Source organism: Pelophylax lessonae (assembly GCF_965119305.1).
Source record: "Pelophylax lessonae genome assembly, chromosome: 3".
NCBI lineage: Eukaryota > Metazoa > Chordata > Amphibia > Anura > Ranidae > Pelophylax > Pelophylax lessonae.
The window spans coordinates 69,238,136-69,261,512 of NC_138770.1; the positions used below are offsets into that span (position 1 = coordinate 69,238,136).

Here is a 23,377-nt window from a genome sequence, read left to right on the forward strand (position 1 = left end):
AAATGTTAAACAAGAAACTACTAGTATAAAACTGATTCAAAAATATTATAATGTTTCTTATCAGTATAGATTGACAACGGCCACAGAAAAAGTGGACATTTCCCTGAGAGTTGAGTAGAGGGAGACAAATAGGTTGGCATTTGCTTTTGTTCTTCAATTCACCGATGTTTTGAACACCCCGTTATTGTTCCTCTGCTGATCATTGATCACCTTACCTTGAACCTTCTGGTGTTTTATCATCACCAGCAAGCTGAATTGTAAGGTGCTGGATGTGGTCCCGGTTCCGGCAATAAAAAGTTCAAAAACAGTAACCAGGAGATTCTCCTGGCAGAATTCGCTGTGCTTCATATCTTTTTCCTGCAATTTAGAAGAAGAATTGTAAGTTTTAGTCAGTTTGAGGCTCATTTATGGACATTTCCAGCAGTGGTATGCAGTGCCTCAAAGACTCAAAGACTCCCTGCCAGAGAAGTTTAAAGCTGGGAGACTAGTAGAACTGGGTAGCAAATGGAGGCATTAAGCATTAGGCTAATTGAATGCATGCCAAAAAAACTATTTTTAAAAGTTATAAAGGCCTGTTTTGAGTGTGAGAGAGGCCTTAGATTACCAGCAGCAGACCTACCTCCATATCAGCCCATGAGTTTGTAATAGGGCCTGGGTGGGTAAAGGGATAAAGTGACCCGGTGGAGCCCAGATGGAAAAAGGTTTTGGTTATTCAAATGGTGAGGAAAATGTGTTCAATAGGGGTACACTACTGTCATTCTGGCCCTCTGAATCTGTATAGTATCCCTACTGGTAAGATGGGGGCCTAAGGGATCTTCTCCTTGAGAATAGAAACCAAAGTGCCTACTGAATGAGGCAGGGGTCAAGAGTAATTCACTGGCATGGAGGATTTTGAGGGGCACAGTGCCCCCTGATTTGAACTGTGCTACTTTGCTTAGCTGAAGGCTGGGAAGGCAGAGCGCCTGCACTGTCAAGTCAGTGCCTCCTGGGAGTGGCGTTCTGGGGATACAGATATTTTTTAATGCACATGGGCTAGGTTTTTTGGCTGAGACTGGGGCAATTTTTTGTTACCAGGCCACAAGACCTAACCTGCATTGGCACCTTTTTTATTTTCTCTTATTTATTTTTTCTTCACATGTATGTCAGTTTGCACTTATATCTGTAATTTTTTTTTTCACCTGGATTGTAGAGTGTTTCTTCTGAACTACTCTGAAGACTAGATGAGGATGTGTGTCCCTTAGGTAGCCTCCTCTTTTGTCTCAGGGGGTCTCTTTTCAGGAGAGTCCATCCCCCTAGTACTCATTCAGCTTTAGCCGCTTAGTCTTAAATCTAGGTGGACGTAAGTGTGTCTTGCCCCCATCACTAGTCCAGTATATCCTGGGGGGTCAGGGAATTGTCCTTCCTCTTAAGAAGTGGACCATACAGTATGGCCCACCCTAAGAGCCTTTTTTTATTTTTTTAGTGTTTTGTCAAAAAAATTGTCACCAGAGTTATACTCAGTGTGCAAAACAATGTACCAGACCTCATCAAACATGCCCTTTTACTTCTTCTGTAATACAAGTACATGTTTAGGACATATTTCTGAGAGGTGTGGCAACCCACTATATGAGATGTAGGAGTGAACCATAATTCACTCTGTCAAAAGGACGTCGGTATACCTTTACTCAATGCCTCAGAAAAGATTTGAGCCGGCGCACTCCGTCTTGCAAGCCAGCTGGTTAACAGTGCAGAGGAAGAACTTGACTGCCATTTTACCAGGCTGTGTCTCTGGCCAAAACTATAGCCACACTTTTTTAATAGGCTATCAAAGGCGAGTGCATATTTGTTTTTAATAATTATTTGTCAAATAAATGTTTTTATTGGGCTAGTGGCACACGTCTGCTGTGGCCCTTTTTGTTTTGAATAAAATGCTCAAAGTTTCCCCCAATTTATTCACGTTCAAAACATGTATTTTACCATATTTCCAAGGAAAAAAACTGTCACAAATCATGACTTGTAAGGGATACAGGACTATGAAGAGATAAAATGGTTTGAGAGACCTCAACTGGGCTTTACCATAACATTATCTTAAAGCGGTAATCTGGCAAGGGACCCTCCCCATTAACTTTTGCATATTTTCTGTTAAGTGTCCCCTTAATTAAATACAATTTAAAAAGCCCACTTTCTAACCTTAGTCCATGGTGTAAAAGAAATTGTAAATTCTGTATATAACTGTATTTTATTTTGTATGCTTTGCCTATGTATTACACACTGCACTCATTGTGCACATGGCACAAATAATGTTTTATTTATGTTACATTTTTTCGAGTCCTTATAAGAAATTAGCCTGCCTACGTTACGCCCCCTTGTTACCATAAAAGAACAATTGTAATATATATGTGATCCCTACATAATCATGTGTATAAAAAAAAAAACTCAAATGCACCGAATAAACAGAACAGTTTTTTTGGAAAGATGCTGAGTGTATCTTTTGTGTTTCTTTCCTACTGCAGTAGTAATTAATTTTGAACCTCTAAACAATATGATAGAAGTTGTCTAGCTATAAAATTTCTAGAACAATGGTCATGTCACATGTTTAGTTACAATCCCCCTTTCTTCTGGACTACAGAGTGGTAAGGTCTTTCTTCAATTGCCTCCATTACTGTTTGGTGACATGTACGCTTCCCATTGGCTGCCTATTATTAGGTAGGCAATGGGAAGCGTTGCCTACCAAAAGGCTTAAAATTCTAATAATAGAAATAAAAAAGTGAGCAGCAATAGAGTTATATCAGAGTTTGTTTTCTGCAGAGGTCATACAAGTTGAATTGCTTTCCATAATTCTCTTTTTAAGTTTTTAATAGAGTTTGAAGGGTTAGGTAATCTACCATCTTTTTTTTGGCCATACAGAAAGTAAGGCCAGACAGACTATACAGAGTTCAAAGCCCGAATCAGGTTTTAACTCTTCCTGCCTGTCCTGAGCTAAAAACATATTGGCTGGAGTTTCACTTTAACTTATTTTCAATTTGACATTTATAACAATGTTATTTAACCAGAGATCCCTACAGTGTACACATGACTGTACCACATGAAATATATGTTACCCGCTAATAAAGTTGTGTGTTGGGGTACCATTCTAAATAAATAGCATAGCAATTTGCTGCAGGTTGTGTACATTTTCTAGATAGGCCCTCAGCATTAGAATATTAACTGATATCCTATGCTACTGCCTGATGTAAATCCAATAGAGAGAAAGGCACTCATGGGTCTAGAGAGGTGAATGCACAGTAAAGATTTTATTTGAAGTCTCAACGAGGCACAAACTCGTCTTCTTCAGGACAACAAATAAGTCAAGTAACACAACATACACTATATTACCAAAAATATAGGGGCGCCTGCCTTTACACACACACATGAACTTTAATGGCATCCCAGTCTTAGTCCGTAGGGTTCAATATTGTGTTGGCCAACCTTTGCAGCTATAAAAACTTTAACTCTTCTGAGAAGGCTGTGAGAATGTTTGACCATTCTTCCAAAAGCACATTTGTGAGGTCAGGCACTGATGTTGGAGAGAAGGCCTAGCTCGCAGTCTGCTCTAATTCATCCCAAAGGTGTTCTCAGTGCAGGTCAGTCAAGTTCCTCCACCCCAAACTCACTCATCAAGGTCTTCATGGACCTTGTTTTGTGCACTGGTCAAAATAATTTGGTGGAGGGGGGATTATGGTGTTGGGTTGTTTTTCAAGGGTTGGGCTTGTCCCCTTAGTTCCAGGGAAGGAAACTCTTAAGGTGTCAGCACACCAAGACCTTTTGGACAATTTCATACTCCCAATTTTGTGGGAACAATTTGGGGATGTCCCCTTCCTGTTCCAACATGACTGCACACCAGTGCACAAACAAGGTCCATATAGACATGGATGACCAAGGGAGGAACTTGACTGGCCTTCAGAGAGTCCTGACCCCAACCCAATAGAACACCTTTGGAATGAATGAGAGTGGAGACTGCGAACTAGATGCTTCTCCTCCAACATCAGTGCCTGATGTGCTTCTGGAAGAATGGTCAAACATTCCCATAGACACACTCCTAAAACTTGTGGACAGCCTTTCCAGAAGAGTTGAAGCTGTTATTGCTGCAAAGGATGGGCCAACTCAATGTTGAACCCTATGGACTAATGCCTTGTACACACGCATCGATTATTGGCTGGGAATTTTTGGCCAATGGCCGATTTTCTGCTTGTTAGTATGATGCTTCCGACAACCAACTCCGACTTTTCGGCCGAAAAAAATCTGGTGTGCAGGCTATAAAATTTTTGTTGGCCGTCAACACAACGGCCGATTTTCCGTCAGTCAGTACAGATTTCGGCAGACAAAAATCTGATGAGCAAGACTGGGCATGCTCAGAGAAGAAAAAACACACGAAAAGTAAACCAGCACATGACATCACTTCTGAAGTAGATTTTTATTGGCCGAGAAAATTTGTGTGCAGTCTAGGCACATTCCAACCAACAAAACACCACTCTGGACAAAAGTCGGACGATCGGTCGGCCGATAATCGTTGCGTGTGTACGAGGCATTAGAGTGGTATGCCATTAAAGTTCATGTGTGTGTGTAAAGGCAAGCATCCCAATACTTTTGGTAATATAGTGTATATACCCTAAAACCCCTCCCATCATTACTATCCATATGTGATGACATCAATAAGTGCAAATGTCAAGGTTCCAGCTAAACCCAATATTGGGCAAATGTCAAAATTTGGGACAACAGAAAAACAACAAAATAGCATACACAGTAGACATAAATAAAGGAAAAGGGAAAATCCAGGCACTATAAACAGATGTCAGAGACAGAAGAACTACATGACAGAGTACCATGCTGCCTAAGCAAGATGGGCACCCAAGCTAAGTCAGAACTGGAATAGAAGAACATGATGAACATGCTGTACAGTATGTATAGGAAAAAGTATAAAGGGGGCAATGCTGAGCAGCCTGCAGCACCAGGAATGTAGATTATGAGACAAGTCCAAAAAAACAAACATAAACCCAGTGTAAAGTCACCAAATGAGTGTGCTGAAGGTGGAAATAAACAGAAAAGTCATCCATTAAAAACACAAAAGAGTTTGAACTCTGAACAGGGAGAGCACAGAAGATGCCAACACCCATAGCAGAGTATTTCCACTGGTTGCAGAATAGTACATAGGGATGATAAGGAGGAGAAACTCCACAGACCTGTGACAGGTAACATCAGAAAGGAGATCCTGGAGAAAGTGGAGGCTGGACCCAGGGCTGGAGGGAAGGCTCCAAGGTGGACAGCAAGACTTACATCCCCAGGTACAGCCTTCAATCCTCACATGGTTCTCGGTTGTAGAAAGAAGGAAGAAATGGGTGGAAACAAAGTGTGAGACATAGTAAGGAAAGCAGAAAAATGCCTGCAAAAAAGTATACCGATCACATAGTAAAGGTACATAAACATATTAAACACAGTCAATAAACAGTATATACGACCTCTTCATAGAAAATCCAATGTATACAGCCCATTACCTTGTTGGCCTGAATGAGGAAGCAGTCTATTAAGTCTCGAGGGGACTCTGGGTCCAGGGATCTCCTGTGAGAGTTAATTTCCTCACTGATGAAAGATTTCACATGCTCACAGTCTGCAAACACCTTCTGATGGGGACCTGGAAGACGCTTCATTAGACTGTTAAATGTAGAATATGCCTGAAGAGGGAGAAGAGCAAATTTATATATAAGTTCTCTCTTTTTACTTACTGTACTTACTTACTCTTACTCCCAAGTGAACTTGTGCGCAGACTCAGAATAGTAAGGAATTTATACATTTTAACAGTAAAAGAGCTTTAACCACTTAAGGACCGCCCCACGTACATTTACCGTGGCAGGGCGCCCCTTAAGCGCGAAATCACATACCTGTACGTGATTATCATTGGCGGCCCTGGGGGGCGTGCGCCCGCTGCCGGAGCCACGCTCCCACTGTGATTGGACACAGCGGGAGCCAATCAGCGGGACCAGTGGATGCAATGGCCGCAGGGACCCTCCGATCATTCCTAGCAGAGACCGAATGGCGGTCTGCCTATGTAAACAAGGCAGACCGTCCTTCTGTCACAGAGGCAGAAAGAGATCTTCTTGTGTTCCTGCTAATCAGGAACAGAGATGACTCTCTTCCTCCAGTCAGTCCATCCCCCACACAGTTAGAAAGCACACCCAGGGAACACAGTTAACCCTTTGATTGCCAAAACAAACAGAGTAGAGAGCCGCTCAGGTGCAAGTTCAAAACCTGGTGCAGGTCGGATCCGCCGTCCAAGCACAGAAACTTCCAAAAAATAAAGACCACACTCAAGGTAGTTTAAGATGAAAACAATCTAACTCCTTTATTCTTCATAGATGAAGCAGACAGACAGTGCAATGCACAAACAGACGTGTCGGGTTGACGTGTTTCACAATGTAAATCGCTTACTCATAACCACACACGCGCCCTTGTCTTGCAGGTTTCCTCTACCCTTTGCTGTTTACAACAGCAGACCGTCGTTCTGGGGAGTGATCGTGGGTGCCGGGCGGCAATCACGGCTGCCTGCCCCGTGGATCGGCTTCCCCGCTGGCTTCGCAATTCGTGGGAACCTGCCGACCTGTTATACGGTGTCTGGTTGGCAAGTGGTTAAAGCAACACAGTCAAGAAGAGGGTAAAACCTTCCAGGGCTGAAGTAGTTAAAACAAGTCCTCACTGACCTATTTAGCTGAAGATGTACAATTTCTTTTGAACCCAGTAAAACTTTAAATAAGAAAAGAAAAAAAAATGCACTCACCACTCCTAGAGGCTTTCGGAGAAATTGTAACAGATTGTTGGAGATGCAGAGAAATTTCAGGAAGGTCTCGTCTTCATAGTCCCAGCGTCGGCCGAACACCACTAAGTTTATTACATTGTTTACTGCACGACTGAGAACCGTGTGAGGATTGAATACTTTTCCTGGGGAAGTAAGGAATAAACTTTAATACAATACGGGACCTTATTGCTTCTCAACATTTTGGCTAAGTTCAAGTATAGTATCTGTCATTATCAGTGCCAAGTAGGGGTACTCCACTGTAATTCTGGCCTTTTGGCAGGAATGGCTGACACAGGTTGAACTGGATGGACTGGTGTCTTTTTTCAACTTTCTGCTGGTATGGTGGGGTCCTGAGGGAACTTCATCAAAATCCAAATTAAGCATCCACTGGATAAGGTGGGAGTCAGTATTACTTTCCTAGTGTGGAGAGACTTGAGGGACTCAATGCTTTCTGATTTAAGTGGTGCTACCTGGTCTGTCTGAGGGTTGAGTATCAAATGTCCTCTGGTAGTGGCAACTCTGGCATGCTAGAGTAACACTGTGGGTGCGAGACCCCACTGTGTGAAACAGCACGTGGTCACAGACCACTCTCTTTTTGTCTGCACTATACCTCATAAGCTAGGCCTTTTGTCTGAGATTAGGGCAAGTTTGTTACCGGGCTGCAAGGTTTAGCCATTATATTATACAATGATGCCTTTTATTTTTCTCTCTACGTGTCACTTCACTGTTGATATATGTGCCTCCACTCCATAATGATGGTAGACTGTGGCCAAACCAGGCCTGCCCTGAAGTCTAGGTGGTGTAGTGTGGTGTAATGTAATGTATTGTAATGTCATATTGTGTCATATCTCATGTCTGTTTGGGAGAGACCCTAATACTTGATGATCAACTTTGGCGAGCCGTAAGGATAGGAGTATGCCAGGCCTTTTGGCTAGATGGCCTAGGGTGCTATTGTCTTTGCCGGGAATCTTGTCTCTTGGGGGGTCAGGGAAGTTCCATTCACTTTGGGAGATTCTCGGCCCCTTGACTAAGATTAGGTGTAGTGTCCAGTAGAAGTGCTCTGTCATCATACTGGCTTTCTTGCTGGGGTAAATGACTGTATAGTATCCCTGCTGGTGTGATGGGTGTACTAAGGGCGGGGTACTCAACCCCTGCGATGCTGACCGGTGCCTGTCTGTGGCCTGTTGGGGGCTGGACAACGGGGATGGGTGTGGGCGGCAGGCGAGCTAGTCAGCACAACCTGCACTGTCACCCTTCCACCACCAGAGGGTGCCCACTTCCCTTTTTCTAGCACCAATACTTCCTTTCCTCTCTGTGGTGACCTTACCTACAAGAGGAAGAGAGAGAGAGAGGAAGAAGGAAAATCATGCTGGCCCATAGGTGACAGGCTGCACATGCCCACAACCTCCGGAGGTGACAGGTTGTGCCAACACACGCCCTTCCTCCAGGTGACAGGCTGCATACACACCTGCCCATTGGAGGTGACAGGCAGTGCTCACACAAGGGAGGTGACAGGCTGCACACATCACCCCTTCCTCCCCGGAGGTAAAATGCAGCAACCACCCCCCCTCTCCTGGAGGTAACAGTCTGCACGCAACCCCCAAAGGCCCCCTCCCCCCCCAGAGGTAAAAGGCTGCACAGACCCCCAAAGGTAACAGCAGCATCAACCCCCTGGTCAGTGAAGGGGTTGTTGTTACTGAGGCCGATCTCTGGTGCCAGGGAGCAACAAAAAAAAAAAAAAAAAAAAAAGAAATTGAAAATACACAATTGAAATTGAAAATTGTAAATACACAAAAAGAGGAAAAGTCACAAATGCAATAAAACCCATTAAATTAAATAAACTAAACAGCCTTACATACACACAAAAAAAGCTAATCCTAATCTAAGCAGCTCAATAAGTGCAACTGATGGTTTCTACTTTGCAAAGTTTAATACTGTGAAATTGATAATATTTAGAATATGATATAATATAATATTGATAATAATTGATTGTATGCAATATTTGTACAAAGATTTATAAAAAAAAAAAAAAATACATGTTTCAATGGTTTTGGAAGCACCTAGTTCTTAAAGGTTGTAAAACTCTTTTGGGTGGTTTTGTCCTGTATTGGTAGCATGTAGGCAGGTGTAGCCTGCTGTCTCCACTGCAGATGGCGCTCAACTGCAGCGGCAATGAAGAGAGAGAGAGAGAGAGAGAGAGAGAGAGAGAGAGAGGAAGCCAAGAGAAACATGGTTCCTCTATGGTTTCCCGATTTACTTAGGCAGTGATCTGATTGGATGCTAGACGCCCACGTGACTCTGGCAGTCATCTTGGGTTTGGCAGAGTCTATTTAGGACCCTAGCTCCTGGGATTGGTGGACAGGTTAGGGATAGATCTCCCATCTGTCAGGGAAAGTGTCTAGTAGTAGCGAGAGGTTCCTGACCAGTAGGGACAGGCTAAGGGTGCACCATGCCTTTGTGGAAGCCTCTCCATGGGTCCAGGTTGGCCAGACAGCATTCCACCCTCTAAGACAGACTCTGTGGGTGCATCTGAATCCACTGTGATTGTTTTCCTGGCATGGTGCTCTTCCTTTGGTTTGTCAGTTCAGTTGAGCCTTTTTCTTCAATTCAAATTCTCCATTCTACAACCAGACTCTGTGTCATAAATTTTTGCACCGCGCTGCAGCTACCCACAAGCAGAGATGGGACTTTGGTGCAGAGCCCTAAAGAAAGATATCTAATCTTTCTGGAGTTCCTTACCGTTAGCTTTGAAAAGCCAAAAATGACCAATGTTTGCACAGGTAAAGCAATCTCAAAGATGTTCTATATGAACAGTCATGGAAAAATCTCCTCCTTAATATCCAGCTCTACATCTTTCACACCTAGCAAGAATGGCAAGATGTCTTGGCCAGCCTGTTACATCATACATATCATGACAAATTTTTTCTAATGCCCACCTAACTTCCTGCCCCCTGGACCCTGTTCCTTCCCAAATACTACGGTCACCCTCTGACTCTATCCTACACTCTTTAACTCATATCTTCAACCTCTCCCTCTCCACTGGCATCTTCCCCAACTCTCTAAATCATGCACTAGTATGTACCAAAAAAAGCCTCTCTGGCCCCCACCAATCTTAATAACTTAAGACCCATCTCCTTACTCCCTTTCACTTCCAAACTCCTTGAACGTTTAGTCTACAACCGCCAGAGCAAGCACCTCATTGAGAATAACCTTCTTGATCCCCTTCAGTCTGGATATCGCCGGCAACACTCCACAGGAACTTCTCTCCTAAAACTTACAAATGACTTACTAACAGCTAAAACCAATGGTCACTACTCAATACTCTTACTCTTGGACCTCTCTGCTGCCTTTGATACTGTTGACCACCCCCTCCTTCTCAAAAAACTCAGTTTGCTCGATCTCCGTGACTGTGCTCTCCATTGGTTCGAATCTTACCTATCTCACCGCACCTTCAGTGTCACTTACAATTCCGCTTACTCCCCTGCAAATCCTCTTACTGTTGGGGTCCCCCAAGGTTCTGTTCTTGGACCGCTACTATTCTCAATCTATACCTCCTCCCTGGGTCAGCTAATAGCCTCCCATGGCTTCCACTATCATTTATATGCTGATGACACCCAAATCTTCCTCTCTACCCCTCAGCTCACCCCATCAGTCTCCTCTCTCATCACTAATTTACTAATAGACATATCAGCCTGGATGTCTCACCACTTCCTCAAACTGAATCTATCTAAAACCAAGCTCATAATATTTCCTCCTCCACGTACCCCTTCCCCGGAATTCTCTGTCAAGATCAATGGAACAACTATCAGTCCTTCCACACATGCCAGGGTGCTAGGGGTAACCCTGGACTCTGCACTGTCCTTTCAGGCTCACATCCAATCCCTGTCCAAATCATGCCGCCTTAACCTCCGCAACATCGCTAGAATACGGCCCTTTTTAACCAATGACACCACCAAGCTTTTAATTCACGCCCTGGTTATCTCTCGCCTCGACTATTGCAACCCCCTCCTCATTGGATTACCCTGACATAGATTATCCCCCCTTCAATCCATAATGAATGCTGCTGCAAGACTCATCCACCTTACCAACCGTTTAGTGTCCTCCACCCCTCTCTGCCAATCCCTTCACTGGCTTCCACTCACCCAACGAATAAAATTCAAAGTGCTAACGATAGTTTACAATGCCATCCACAACTCTGCCCCCAGCTACATCACTAACCTGATCTCAAAATATCGACCAAGCCGCTCTCTTCGGCCCTCCCAAGACCTCCTGCTCTCTAGCTCCCTTGTCACCTCTTCCCATGCTCGTCTCCAGGATCTCTCCAGAGCTTCTCCCATTCTTCGGAACTCTCTACCCCAATCTGTTCGACTGTCGCCTAATCTATCCATGTTTGGATGATCCCTGAAAACCCTTCTCTTTAAAGAAGTCTACCCGGCTACTAACTAATAACACTGTTTCACTTTCTCCATCAGCTCATCCCCCACAGCTATTGCCTTTTGTATCAATTGACCCTCCATTTTAGATTGTAAGCTCTATTGAGCAGGGTCCTCTGATTCCTCTTGTTCCAAATTGTATTGTAACTGTAATGTCTGCCTTCATTTTGTTAAGCGCTGCAAACTGTTGGAGCCATATAAATCCTGTATAATAATAAATAATAATATCAGTGACTTCCTTCAGCTTGATCTTACCTCGAATATCCTCTATAGTCTTCATTAGGTGACGGGATTCCTCCTGCACTCTCTCCTCCATTGATCGCTTACCCATTCCAAAATTTCTCAGTGTGGTCACAGCAAACCGCCTAATTTGTTGCCAGCGTTCACCATTAGTGGTGATAATACCTAAATATGGAAAAAAATTATTCTATTTGATATTGTAATATACAGTATATTCTAAAATATTTTTAGCACTTCTCAGCAGAGAGTCAGCTCTGCCACAGCTGGAATGCCCCTCATTCATCAGATAGAGAATGTAGATGATGACAGCCTGAAATGTTTGCTTAGACTGGCTGGAGTTTGGTTAGCAGAGAGCTGTCTGAGGGACTGACAAGAAAGAGGGAACTCAGTAATGCTGGACCAGGGCCAACTTTAACACAGGGAAAAATGGGCAGCTGCTCCGGGTCCAGTCATAGTTGTGGGGCCCAAAGCAGCTGCCCCTTGAACATGCACTGCCCAGGATTGTCTGGGAGAGGGGAGACAGGTGTGATGTTCTGCAGGGCTGGAGAAAGGTGTGATGTTCTACAGGGCTGGAGACAGGTGTGACTGTCCACAGGGCTGGAGACAGGTGTGATGTTCTACAGGGCTGGAGACAGGTGTGATGTTCTACAGGGCTGGAGACAGGTGTGATGTTCTACAGGGCAGGAGACAGGTGTGATGTCTACCGGGCTGGAGACCAGTGTAATGTTCTGCAAGGCTAGAGACTGATGGGATGTTCTGCAGGGCTGGGAGAGGGGAGACAGGTGTGGCTTTCTGCAGGGCTGGGAGAGGGGAGACAGGTTGCAATGCCTTCATCCTATCACCCTTAACTCGTCAGGAAGTTTTCAGCGCAGCTCATTTATAGGGCAGTGTTTACACAGAGGTGGTCATGTGTACTGGTGGGAGGTAGGGGCCAGTGTGTGCAGAGGACTGGGGTGAAGTGATTTTGTTCAGAGAAGACCAGTGTGGACAGGGGACAATGTGTGCAGAGCGAAAGGGGGCAGTGTGTAGGGAAGGATAGTGTGTGTACAGGGGGAAAGGGGGACTGTGAGCATAATTGGTGAATTGAATTTGGGCTAAATCTCAGGTTTCTTCATTGTTTCTAATCAGAATCTACATTGTATTTAGCCACGCCCAATGTTCAATTTAATCCAGCCATGCCTGAGAGGATGGTGGGGGTTGAGGGTAGCAAAATGCACCTTTGCCTGTGTATACAAAAATACTTGCACTAGACCTGCCTCTAGCAGCCAAATCAGTAAACCTAAGTGGTCTGTTGTAATCTCTAACAACCAATCAGTAAAAAAATAATGATATTTAATAACATCTAGCAACCAATCAGTTAACGGTAATGATGTGCAGTAACCTCTAGCAACCAATCAGTTAGCGCTAATGATGTGCTGTAACCTCTAGTAACCAATGTAGTGATAAGCAGTAACCTCCAACAACCAATCAGTAAACAGTAATGGTGTCCAGTAAAAAAAAAGGTAAAAAAGATGCTCTGGTTAGAGCATGGATTGCTGCACTTAGTGATCCTGAATAATGGAGAATAAATGTGAAAATTTTAATAAAATACGCTATCCTAAGAAATGCATAGATGACATAGCATAACTTTTACAGAGTGAAAATATATGATATATAAAATATAAAGATAAAAAAATAATAATAATAATTGAAAATTGTGTAATATATACATTAAAAAAAAAAATACACAAAAATGAAAGTGATACGTGATTAAACACTTCTTTACAATATGTGAATTTGCTCTTAAGAAACAGTTAATAAAGAAGAAAAAAAGTCCAATCCCTTGTGTAGAAAGGAAAAAATGCTTCACTGCCCGTAATGCAGAGTGGGTTGATTAGAATGAACTGCTCCAGGTGCTCTTAAATCCACACAATTGTGGCGTAAAGTAATGGCCGCTTACCAAATGGCTGCGGGTTAACAGCATTAAAATGACCAAACTTTCCAGTGCAAGGTGATGGTCCCCTTCTGATCAAGCAAGGCAGCTAATGGGCATGAAAGGCTGCACAGCTTCTCTTCAGTCAGGCTACCCGTGTCTTGCTCTCTCTCTTTTCAGTGAAAAAGGTGAAAGGAGATCTGAATGCAATGATAGGCTGCAATGATGGGCACTGATGGGTACTAATAGGCTGCATTGATGGGCACTGATGGGCACTGTACACCCCTCAGATTTTTGTAAATTTTTTATCATATCTTTTCATGTGACAACACTGAAGAAATTACACTTTCATTTCTGCTACAATGTAAAGTAGTGAGTGTACAGCTTGTATAACAGTGGAAATTTGCTGTCCTCTCAAAATAACTCAGCACACAGCAATTAATCTCTAAACTGCTGGCAACAAAAGTGAGTACACCTCTGTGGAAAAAAGTGGAAATGTCCAAATTGGGCCCAAAGTGTCAATATTTTGTGTGGCCACCATTATTTTCCAGCCCTGCCTTAACCCTCTTGGGCATGGAGTTCACCAGAGCTTCACAGGTTGCCACCGGGGTCCTCTTCCACTCCACCATAACAAAATCACTGAGCTGGTGGATGTTAGAGACCTTGCACTCCTCCACCTTCCATTTGAGGATGCCCCAAAGATGCTCAATAGGGTTTAGGTCTGGAAACACACTTGGCCAGTCACCTTTACTCTCAGCTTCTTTAGCAAGGCAGTGGTCATCTTGGAGGTGTGTTTGGGGTTTATTATCATGTTGAAATACTGCCCTGCAGCCCAGTCTCCGAAGGGAGGGGATCATGCTCTGCTTCAGTATGTCCCGGTACATGTTGGCATTCATGATTTCCTCAATGAACTGTAGCTCCACCGTGCCAGCAGCACTCATGCAGCCCCAGACCATGACACTCCCACCACCATGCTTGACTGTAGGCAAGACACACTTGTCTTTGTACTCCTCATCTGGTTGTTGCCACACACGCTTGATACCATCTGAACCAAATACGTTTATTTTGGTCCCATCAGACCACAGGACATGGTTCCAGTAATCCATGTCCTCAGTCTGCTTGTTTTCAGCAAACTGTTTGCTGGGTTTCTTGAGCATCATCTTTAGAAGAGGATTCCTTCTGGGAAAACAGCCATGCAGACTAATTTGATGCAGTGTGCGGAGTATGGTCTAAGCACTGACATGCTGACCCCTCCCACTCCTTCAACCTCTGCAGCAATGCTGGTAGCGCTCATACGTCTATTTCCCAAAGACAACCTCTGGATATCACTCTGAGCACGTGCATTCAACTTCTTTGGTCGACCATGGTGAGGCCTGTTCGAGGTGGAACCTGTCCTGTTAAACCACTGTATGGTCTTAGCTACCATGCTGCAGCTCAGTTTTAGGGTCTTGCCAATCTTCTTATAGCCTAGGCCATCATTATGTAGAGCAAAAAAATGTTTTTTCAGATCCTCAGAGAGTTCTTTGCCATGAGGTGCCATGTTGAACTTCCAGTGACCAGTATGAGAGAGTGAGAGCTATAACACCAAATTTAACACACCTACTCCCCATTCACACCTGAGACCTTCTAACACTAAAGAGTCACATGACATTGGGGAGGGAAAATGGCTTATTGGGCCCAATTTGGACATGTTCACTTAGGGGTGTACTCACTTTTGTTGCCAGCGCTTTAGACATTAATGGCTGTGTGTTGAGTTATTTTGAGGGGACAGCAAATTTACACTGTTATACAAGCTGTACACTCACTACTTTACATTGTAGCAAAGTATTATTTCTTCAGTGTTATCACATAAAAAGATAAAATATTTACAAAAATGTGAGGGGTGTATTCACTTTTGTGAGATACCGTATATACACTGCTCAAAATATTAAAAGGAACACTTTGAAAACACATCAGATTTCAATGGGGAAAAATATCATGCTGGATATCTATACTGATATGGACTGGGTAATGTGTTAGATATGAAAGGATGCCACTTCGTTTGATGGAAACTCAAAGACAACCCCAAAAATCAAAGAGAAAAAAATTATGCAGCAGGCTAGTCCATTTTTCTGAAATTTCTTTGCAGCAGCTCAAAATGGTACTTAGTAGTTTATATTCCCCCCCCCCGCATGCTTGTATGCATGTCTGACAACGTCGGGGCATGCTTCTAATGAGATGACGGATGGTGTCTTGGGGTATTTCCTCCCAGATCTGGACCCGGTCACTAAGTTCCTAAACAGACTAAGGTGCAACCTAGCGGCATCAGATGGACCAAAACATAATGTCCCAGAGGTGTTTTATTGGAATTAGGTCAGGCGAGCATGGGCACCATTCAGGTGTATCAATTCCTTCATTCTCCAGGAACTGGCTGCATACTCTCGCCACATAAGGCCAGGCATTTGAAGGTAGGGTTTGAGAATGGGTCCAAGGATTTCATCCTGATTCCTAAAGGCAGTCAGGGTGTCAATGTCTAGCCTGTAGAGGTCTATGCGTTCCTCCATGGATATGTCTCCCCAGACCATCACTGACCCACCACCAAACCGGTCATGCTGAACGATGTTACAGGCAGCATAATGTTCTCCAGACCCTTTCACATCTGTCACATGTGCTCAGGGTGAACTTGCTCTCAACTGTGTAAATCACAGGCCGCTAGTGGCGGACCTGCCAATTCTGGTGTTAATGACAAATGCCAATAGAGCTCCATGGTGCCAGGCAGTAAGCACCACTAGAGGACATCGGGCCCACGAGCCACCCTCATGAAGTCAGTTTCTGATTGTTTTGTCAGAGACGTTCACACCAGTGGCCTGCTGGGGGTCATTTTGTAGGGCTCTGGCAGTGCTCATCCTGTTCCTCTGTGCATAAAGGAACAGATACCAGTCCTGCTGTTGGGTTAAAGCGGAGTTCCGGCCTCAGAAAAGTTTTTTAGAAAAAAAAATACCCCGGGACATTCAGGGCTAGTGCATTCCAGAATGATGGATAGACTCTGAACTGTCCTAGGTCGCACTTACCTTTTAGAAGAAATACTTACCTTGAAAATTTCTTGTCCAGTGCTGCCATCTAAGGTGTGGGCAGCTGAAGCCAGGGTGTCCTCTTCGGTGTCCTCTTCGGTGTCCTCTTCGTCCCAGAATGTGCCTGCACCGGCCCCGCTCGTCATTTCGGGTGCAGACGCGTCATCCCTGCACAGCTTCTGCGCATGCCCAGAAGCTGTTTAGCAGGGAATGATGCGCCTGCACCGGAACTGACGAGCAGGGCCGATGCAGGGGCATTGACTCCTGGGAGCGAGGACGTTCAGCTCCCAGGAGGCAACGCAAACAGGAAGTGACGGCGCGGGCTGCGGCCGCAGAGGAAGGAAGTAGAAGGAAGGTAAGTATACTTCCTTCAAAAATAAGGTAAGAAAAAAAAAATCGAGACTATCCATTTGTTTTTTAGGGCATTTAAAGCAGGCAGATGGCCCAAAGTCATTTTTGAGGCCAGAACTCCGCTTCAATGACCTCCTCTGAACCTATTAAGCTCTCCTAGAGTAACTGCCTGCCTCCTTGGAATCTCCTCCATGCTCTTAAGACTGTACTAAGAGACACAGCATACCTTCTGGCATCGGCACATATTGATGTGCCATACTGGAGGAGTTGGACTGCCTGTGCAACCTCTATAGGTATCGTCTCAAGCTATCAGTAGTGACACTGACCCTAGCCAAATGCAAAACTAGTGAAAAACAGTCAGAAAAATGAGTAGAGAAAAAAAAGTTTCAGTGGCCTCCACCTGTAAAACCATTACTGTTTTGGGGGTTGTCTCGTTGTTGCCCATCTAGTGCACCTGTTGTTAATTTTATTAACACCAAAGCAGCTGAAACTGATTAACAACCCCTCCACTGCTTAACTTACCAGATCAATATCCCTGGAGTTTAATTGACTTGATGCTGTACTCTGAATAAAAAGTGTTCCTTTAATTTTTTTGAGCAGTGTATATATATTTTGTGAGGAATTTATAGGGATTGTAGTCCCTTTAAGGGGATGAAAAAAAGCGCTGAGGAGTAAAGGGTGAGGAGTAGTGTTGAGCGAACACGGACTGTATTGGGGTTTGTACCGAATAATGATTTTTGTTACCCGAACACGGACCCGAAAACTTTACTGTATGTTCGGGTTTAAAATCTGTGTTCGGTCATTTTATTTCCTGTTTTGTATGTAATGGCGCGCTTTTAATGGCGGGCTTTCAACAGCCAATCAACAAGCGTTTAACTGGTGTGCGCCATCCCAGCCATGCCTACTAATGTATTAATAGCTGTGATTGGCCATCTGAAGCATGTGACCCATGTCTTTATAAGTTCGAGAGTCACAGTGCGGTGCGTCATTATGCTGTAGTATAGGGAGAGAGCACACATCATACGTGCTGGCTGCTGATTAGGGACAAACAGTGAAAAATTGTGTCCGAAAAGAATTAAGGGACAGGTCGGAGTGTAGGCAGGGAAAGTTTTTGAGCATTTTAGGGACAGGCTGAAGAGATTAGGCAGGGATAGTCTACATTGATTTTGCTGTGTGGGGGGTGGTGCAGTGAACGATCTTTTTGCCCTCACTTGAGCCCACTGAGGAGGAGGGAGAAAAAAATCTATTTTTATCAGTCTGTTGTGTGCAGCGTTCAGCTATATTTTACTACAGATTGCTGTTCTAATCTGCTATTAAAAAATTAAGTTAAAGGGGATTTCTTTTTAAGAGCACTTGCCATGCTCTTAACTACGTTTTGCTGCCATTTGCAGCACTCTAGCCCTTTCCATTGGTGTTTTAGAGCCATTTTAGTGCCTGAAAGTTCGGGTCCCCATTGACTTCAATGGGGTTCGGTGTCCGGGTAAAGTTCGGAAAAAGTCCGGGACACGGACCCGGACTTTTTTTTCAAGTTCGGCCGAACCCGCCGAACACGGACACCCAGGTGTCCGCTCAACTCTAGTGAGGAGTTTTAGGATGATACAGTAGAGAAGGAAACTTGATCTTCAGTTTTCCCAGGAATACCCAAAACCCAGAGATTTTGGATGGGAAAGAGCTTCCAACCCTTACTACAGGTACTGTGGTCATGAAAAAATTAACCCACCTACAAGAGGGGGCTGAAAAGGGCAAGAAGCAATCAACAGATTTTTGTGAGGTTTGATGTGGAGCAGGACACGCTTGTGAAAAGGAGCTGTGTACTGTGGGCTACTAAGACCCTGCTGAGCTGTGGTGACCTTTTCTTTGGATCCCTGGAGCAGGTGGGGACTTTAAGCCCTGTTATGTGACAAGGTTGCTACTGGTTGTGAGACAAAGTTTTGCTGTATACTTAAGGTTGATCAACTGTTTAATTTGTTTTCATGCTGGTTTTTGTTTACTTTTTGAAAATAAAGACTTTTTGCTTTTACTAATATGTCTGGCTGCTAATCCTGACTATATACATGTATATATAGATATACAGAACAGTGTATCCTAAAAAGCACAGATTTTCCTTACCATAACCATCTGCCAATCTTTCTGGTATCGGTATGGATCCACGAGCGCTGAATTGAGAAGAATTTTTGATCAGGGCCTCTTTAATAACTGCATATCCACAAAGCACCACCACTGGTTTAGAACCAAACCAGACGGTGAAGATAGGTCCATACTGCTTGGACAGCTGTAAGAGAACACATATACAGAACAGTTTATCCTTCTTTGTCTAACTTCTTTTTTTTTTTTTCACTTTTAAATTTTCTTTATTGAGTAGAGCAATGTTATAATGTTCCAATGCAACAAAGGGTGGAGAAAGGTGATACAATGACAATGGAGGAAGTAATGTAGGGAGCAATGTTGAAATAAACCAGGCAAATACAATTTCACAATTTATTACCCGATATATCGTATCAGAGTCGCCACCGGCGTGACGCACCACAAGACTATATATGCATAACGAAACAAGTATATCGGTCTTTGCCAGGAGTGTGGCATGCCCTTAGAAGGGTATAGGTATACTATTTGGGAATTTGGGGCGTTAAGTGTACATCTTGGGACTTACCTTCCTGACATTTCTAAACTCATGATTATTGTTTTACACCACAACTTTTATGTTCTAATTATCTCTTTTACATACAATAAAAAAAGTACCTTTACTAGTAACTACATATCAGTACTCATCCTAAAAATATATTTACCTTAGGCTTTCCAGGGGTCTGACAACCCCAAAGTCTCTTCCAGATTGATTGCCAATCCAGGAAACCAACATGCATGTCAAATTTAGGCAACCCAAAGAACCTCTCCCGGACCTCTTGTATGTCTAGGGAACCAACTCTGGTTATTCAGGGGTCAAAATAAACCCCAAAAACCTCATCCAGACTCCTTATCAGTCTAGGGGACCAATTCAGGTTATCCAGAGGTCAAAATAAACCCCAAAAACCTCATCCAGATTCCTTATCAGTCTAGGGAACCAACATGCATGTAAATATTCAGATTACACAGAGGGTAGCTAAACCTCTGCAGGGTTACCCTTTAACCACTTTACCACCGGAGGATTTTGCTGTCTTACGTCCAGGCCACTTTTTGCGATTCGGCACTGTGCAACTTTAACTGACAATTGCGCGGTCATGCAACGCCGTACCCAAACAAAATTTACGTCCTTTTTTTTCCCACAAACAGAGCTTTCTTTTGGTGGTATTTGATCACCTCTGCGATTTTCATTTTTTGCGATATTATTTAAAAAATGCGAAAATTTTGAAAAAATAACAATATTTTTCTACTTTGACAGTTAAAAAATATCCAATATGTTCAATTTTTGTCATATATTTAGGCCAAAATGTCTTTGACAAAAAAATTCTCAATGAGCGTATTTTTAACCGCTTTATGACCGGAAGGTTTTACCCCATTCCTGACCAGGCCATATTTGCGATTCGGCACTGCGTAACGGACAATTGTGCGGTCGTGCAACGCTGTACTCAAATTAAATTTATGTCCTTTTTTTCCCCACAAATAGAGCTTTATTTTGGTGGTATTTGATCACCTGTGCGATTTTTACTTTTTGCGCTATAAACAAAAAAAGAGCAACAGTTGTGAAAAAATAACAATATTTTTCAATTTTTTTTTATATGAAATTCCCCCCCCCCCCCCCCAAAAAGAAAATTTAAAAATCAAATGTTTTTTATCATTTCAGGCCAATTTGTTTTCTGCTACATATTTTTGGTAAAAAAAAAAATCGCAATAAGCGTATTTTGATTGGTTTGCGCAAAAGTTATTGCGTTTACTAAGGGAAAGATTTCTGTAATTTTTGGTGTTTTTTTTTTTAACGAGTAATGGCGGCGATCTGTGATTTTTTTTGCGGTACAGATCGGACCCTTGACTGACATTTTTGACACTTTTGGGGGTACCAGAGACATTACTACAGTAATCAGTGCTATACATATGCACTGTTACTGTAAAAATGACACTGGCAGGGAAGGGGTTAATTTTTTTTGAGAGGGAGGGGTTAATGTATGCCTTGTGCTTACTAACGTGTGTGGGGGGAGGTGACTGAGTGACACAAGGACAGATCGCAGGTTCAGCTATGCTGAACCCTGCAATCTGACCCTGTCTGTCACTTAGGAGATCCGCCCGCTTTGTTTACACAAGCGGGCGGATTTCCACACTAGATCCCCGACGATCGGGGAAGAGCGGCGGTGATCACCGCCGCTCCTCCCCTGGCCTGTCTTCCGCTGTAACTGAATACAGTGGGAGCGAGCCTCCGGCGGCGCGCGCGCGCCACTGAGGGAGGGGAATGTCTGGTGACGTAGGTCTACGTCTCCAGACGATAACGAACCACTTTGCCGCAGTACAGTCAACGTGACTGGTCGGCAAGTGGTTAATATTTTACAAAAACCTAGCACCCAGGGTATCTCATCCTTAACAATGCATCTAATACACCTATAGTTCAGAAGACCTAACCTTCCTTAACAGAAATCTGCCTGGTACAGCGGTACTCAGCAACAATCATTCTCTCCCCCTGTTGTTGAGAAGACATGGACAACACAATGCAGAACTTGCAATAAAAAGTGTTGAATCCATTGCCTTACCAGCATTGAGTTACCGTAAGTTAGAAAGCTACTGGTGTATGCTGATCTCGATGGGGCCTCCAAAATTATGTAGTAAAGTAACAAAAGACCAGGCAATACATTTCCAAAAAAGAAGGGAGATTTAATAAAAACAGATGCAGCTGGGAACAAATTCATTATTTGTTCAAAAAGTGAAAGGCACACAGGCCTTCTTATAACAATTTTTAACCATAGAATTACATGTGGAAAATATGATTGGTTGTCAAAACATATGTCAATGTAATTAACATAAATAAAAAAATAATGGACATCTGCAGTTTCAGACACCGATGTCTGAGACTGTCTGGCCTTTATACTAGTAAACTTTCACCCAGTAAACTTGTGACTGTCTTATAAAAATACCAGTATGAATCAGAGAGGTCACCTAGAGTTCAACTTTTAGATGGAGCTTTCTATATTATGAAATAATATAGTATATACATTACTAAAGACTAATATCTATTGCTTTAATATTGAATAATAATAATATTGATTGATAATAATAATTGATTGATAATAATATTGATGATAATTCCACTACTACTATGATAATAGTAATATCAATAATAATATAATTAATAATTATTATTATTATTATTATTATTATTATTATTAATAATAATAATAATAATAATAATAATAATATTGAGCTACAGAAGATGCTGTGATTGGACGGCGAAACGCGTCTAGCGATTGGCTGAGCGGACCTGACGTCATTCCCGGCCGGTGAGGCGCACGCTGCGGAAGCAGCAACCACCGAGCCGAGATCCTTATGCCTGTAACATTTTAAACATTTGTAAGTAGTTTTCTTTTTGGACAAAATAAATTTAATTTGATATACTTCACTATGGAGGGCCTTTTCTTTCCCACGAGGGGATTTCGGTTGTGAAAAGACCACCGTTAAGGATCTGTCCCATACGATCGAGGATTCCAGGGCAGCAGAAAGGTTTGACTACACTGCAAAAATATTCCTTGAATGCCTTTTACCGAGTGTGTTGTGGTAAGTAGACAACCACTAGGGGGTTATACCCATACATATACACAGTGAAGCACAGAAGCACCTTATTTTTGCACCTGATGGACACTATATGGACTTATAATTGATGATTTTCCTATTTTTATGAAGTTTTGATTATTTATTGTGTGATTTTGCGAAATTTTGCACAATATACATTTTGTACTAGTTTGCACATTTTGCACAAGGTTGCACGGAGATATTGATGTTTGTTTTATTTATATATTTATTGATTTAATTTATTAGCAGAGCTGCAATATTTGGTTTACAATAATAATAATAATAATAATAATAATAATAATAATAATAATAACAATAATACATATCCCAATAATTAATAATAATAATAATAATTATATTACCATATGAAAATCATTATGAAATACATGGGTTAATATGAAATTCTACAACAAGGTCCTAAACCGCATGGAGTCCATTAAGATTATTGAAAGGATAACCCATACAATCTTTGATACAATGCCTACCTTCCATGGGATGCAGGATTTCTGGTCCAATTAATAAAATTATTTTTAAATCTTTAAAGGTATACTATCTGCTTTTTGAATGTACTTATATGCATGGTACACTGTGTCTCCTTTTGTCTAACTCACCTTGGGATGCCTTGAGGTTTCTTCTGGGATGCCTTGGCTAAATAGCTAAAAATTGCCCAAAAATTTGTATACAGGTGGTGGGTGGATGAAGCCTGTCTTATAGTTACACAAAGCTACAGGTTTTCATTGTGCACCATTACGACCTTCTAGCTGCCAACCTTCTAACGACTAATTACATCATCAGTTGATAACGAGGATGTCAGTTGCCTGCATAGCATCCTTGTTCTGCCTTTCTTTGCCTCTCTCCATCAGCTTTGGGGACACCTTAG

At 42.8% G+C, this 23,377-nt stretch overlaps 1 protein-coding gene across 2 annotated transcripts in view; it reads right to left on the bottom strand.

Annotated features, from left to right (window-relative positions):
* The window catches only part of LOC309549329 (cytochrome P450 2G1-like), a 36,909-nt gene that overhangs the window by 11,186 nt on the left and 2,346 nt on the right, over window positions 1-23,377 (bottom strand). For both annotated transcript variants that reach the window (XM_082249525.1, XM_082249526.1), the window contains 5 exons: window positions 18,901-19,063; window positions 11,494-11,643; window positions 6,788-6,948; window positions 5,511-5,687; window positions 216-357 (listed from right to left, as the gene is read on the bottom strand). In XM_082249525.1, the coding sequence (XP_082105651.1) occupies window positions 216-357; window positions 5,511-5,687; window positions 6,788-6,948; window positions 11,494-11,643; window positions 18,901-19,063 (793 nt within the window). The remainder of the gene's footprint in view (window positions 1-215; window positions 358-5,510; window positions 5,688-6,787; window positions 6,949-11,493; window positions 11,644-18,900; window positions 19,064-23,377) is intronic.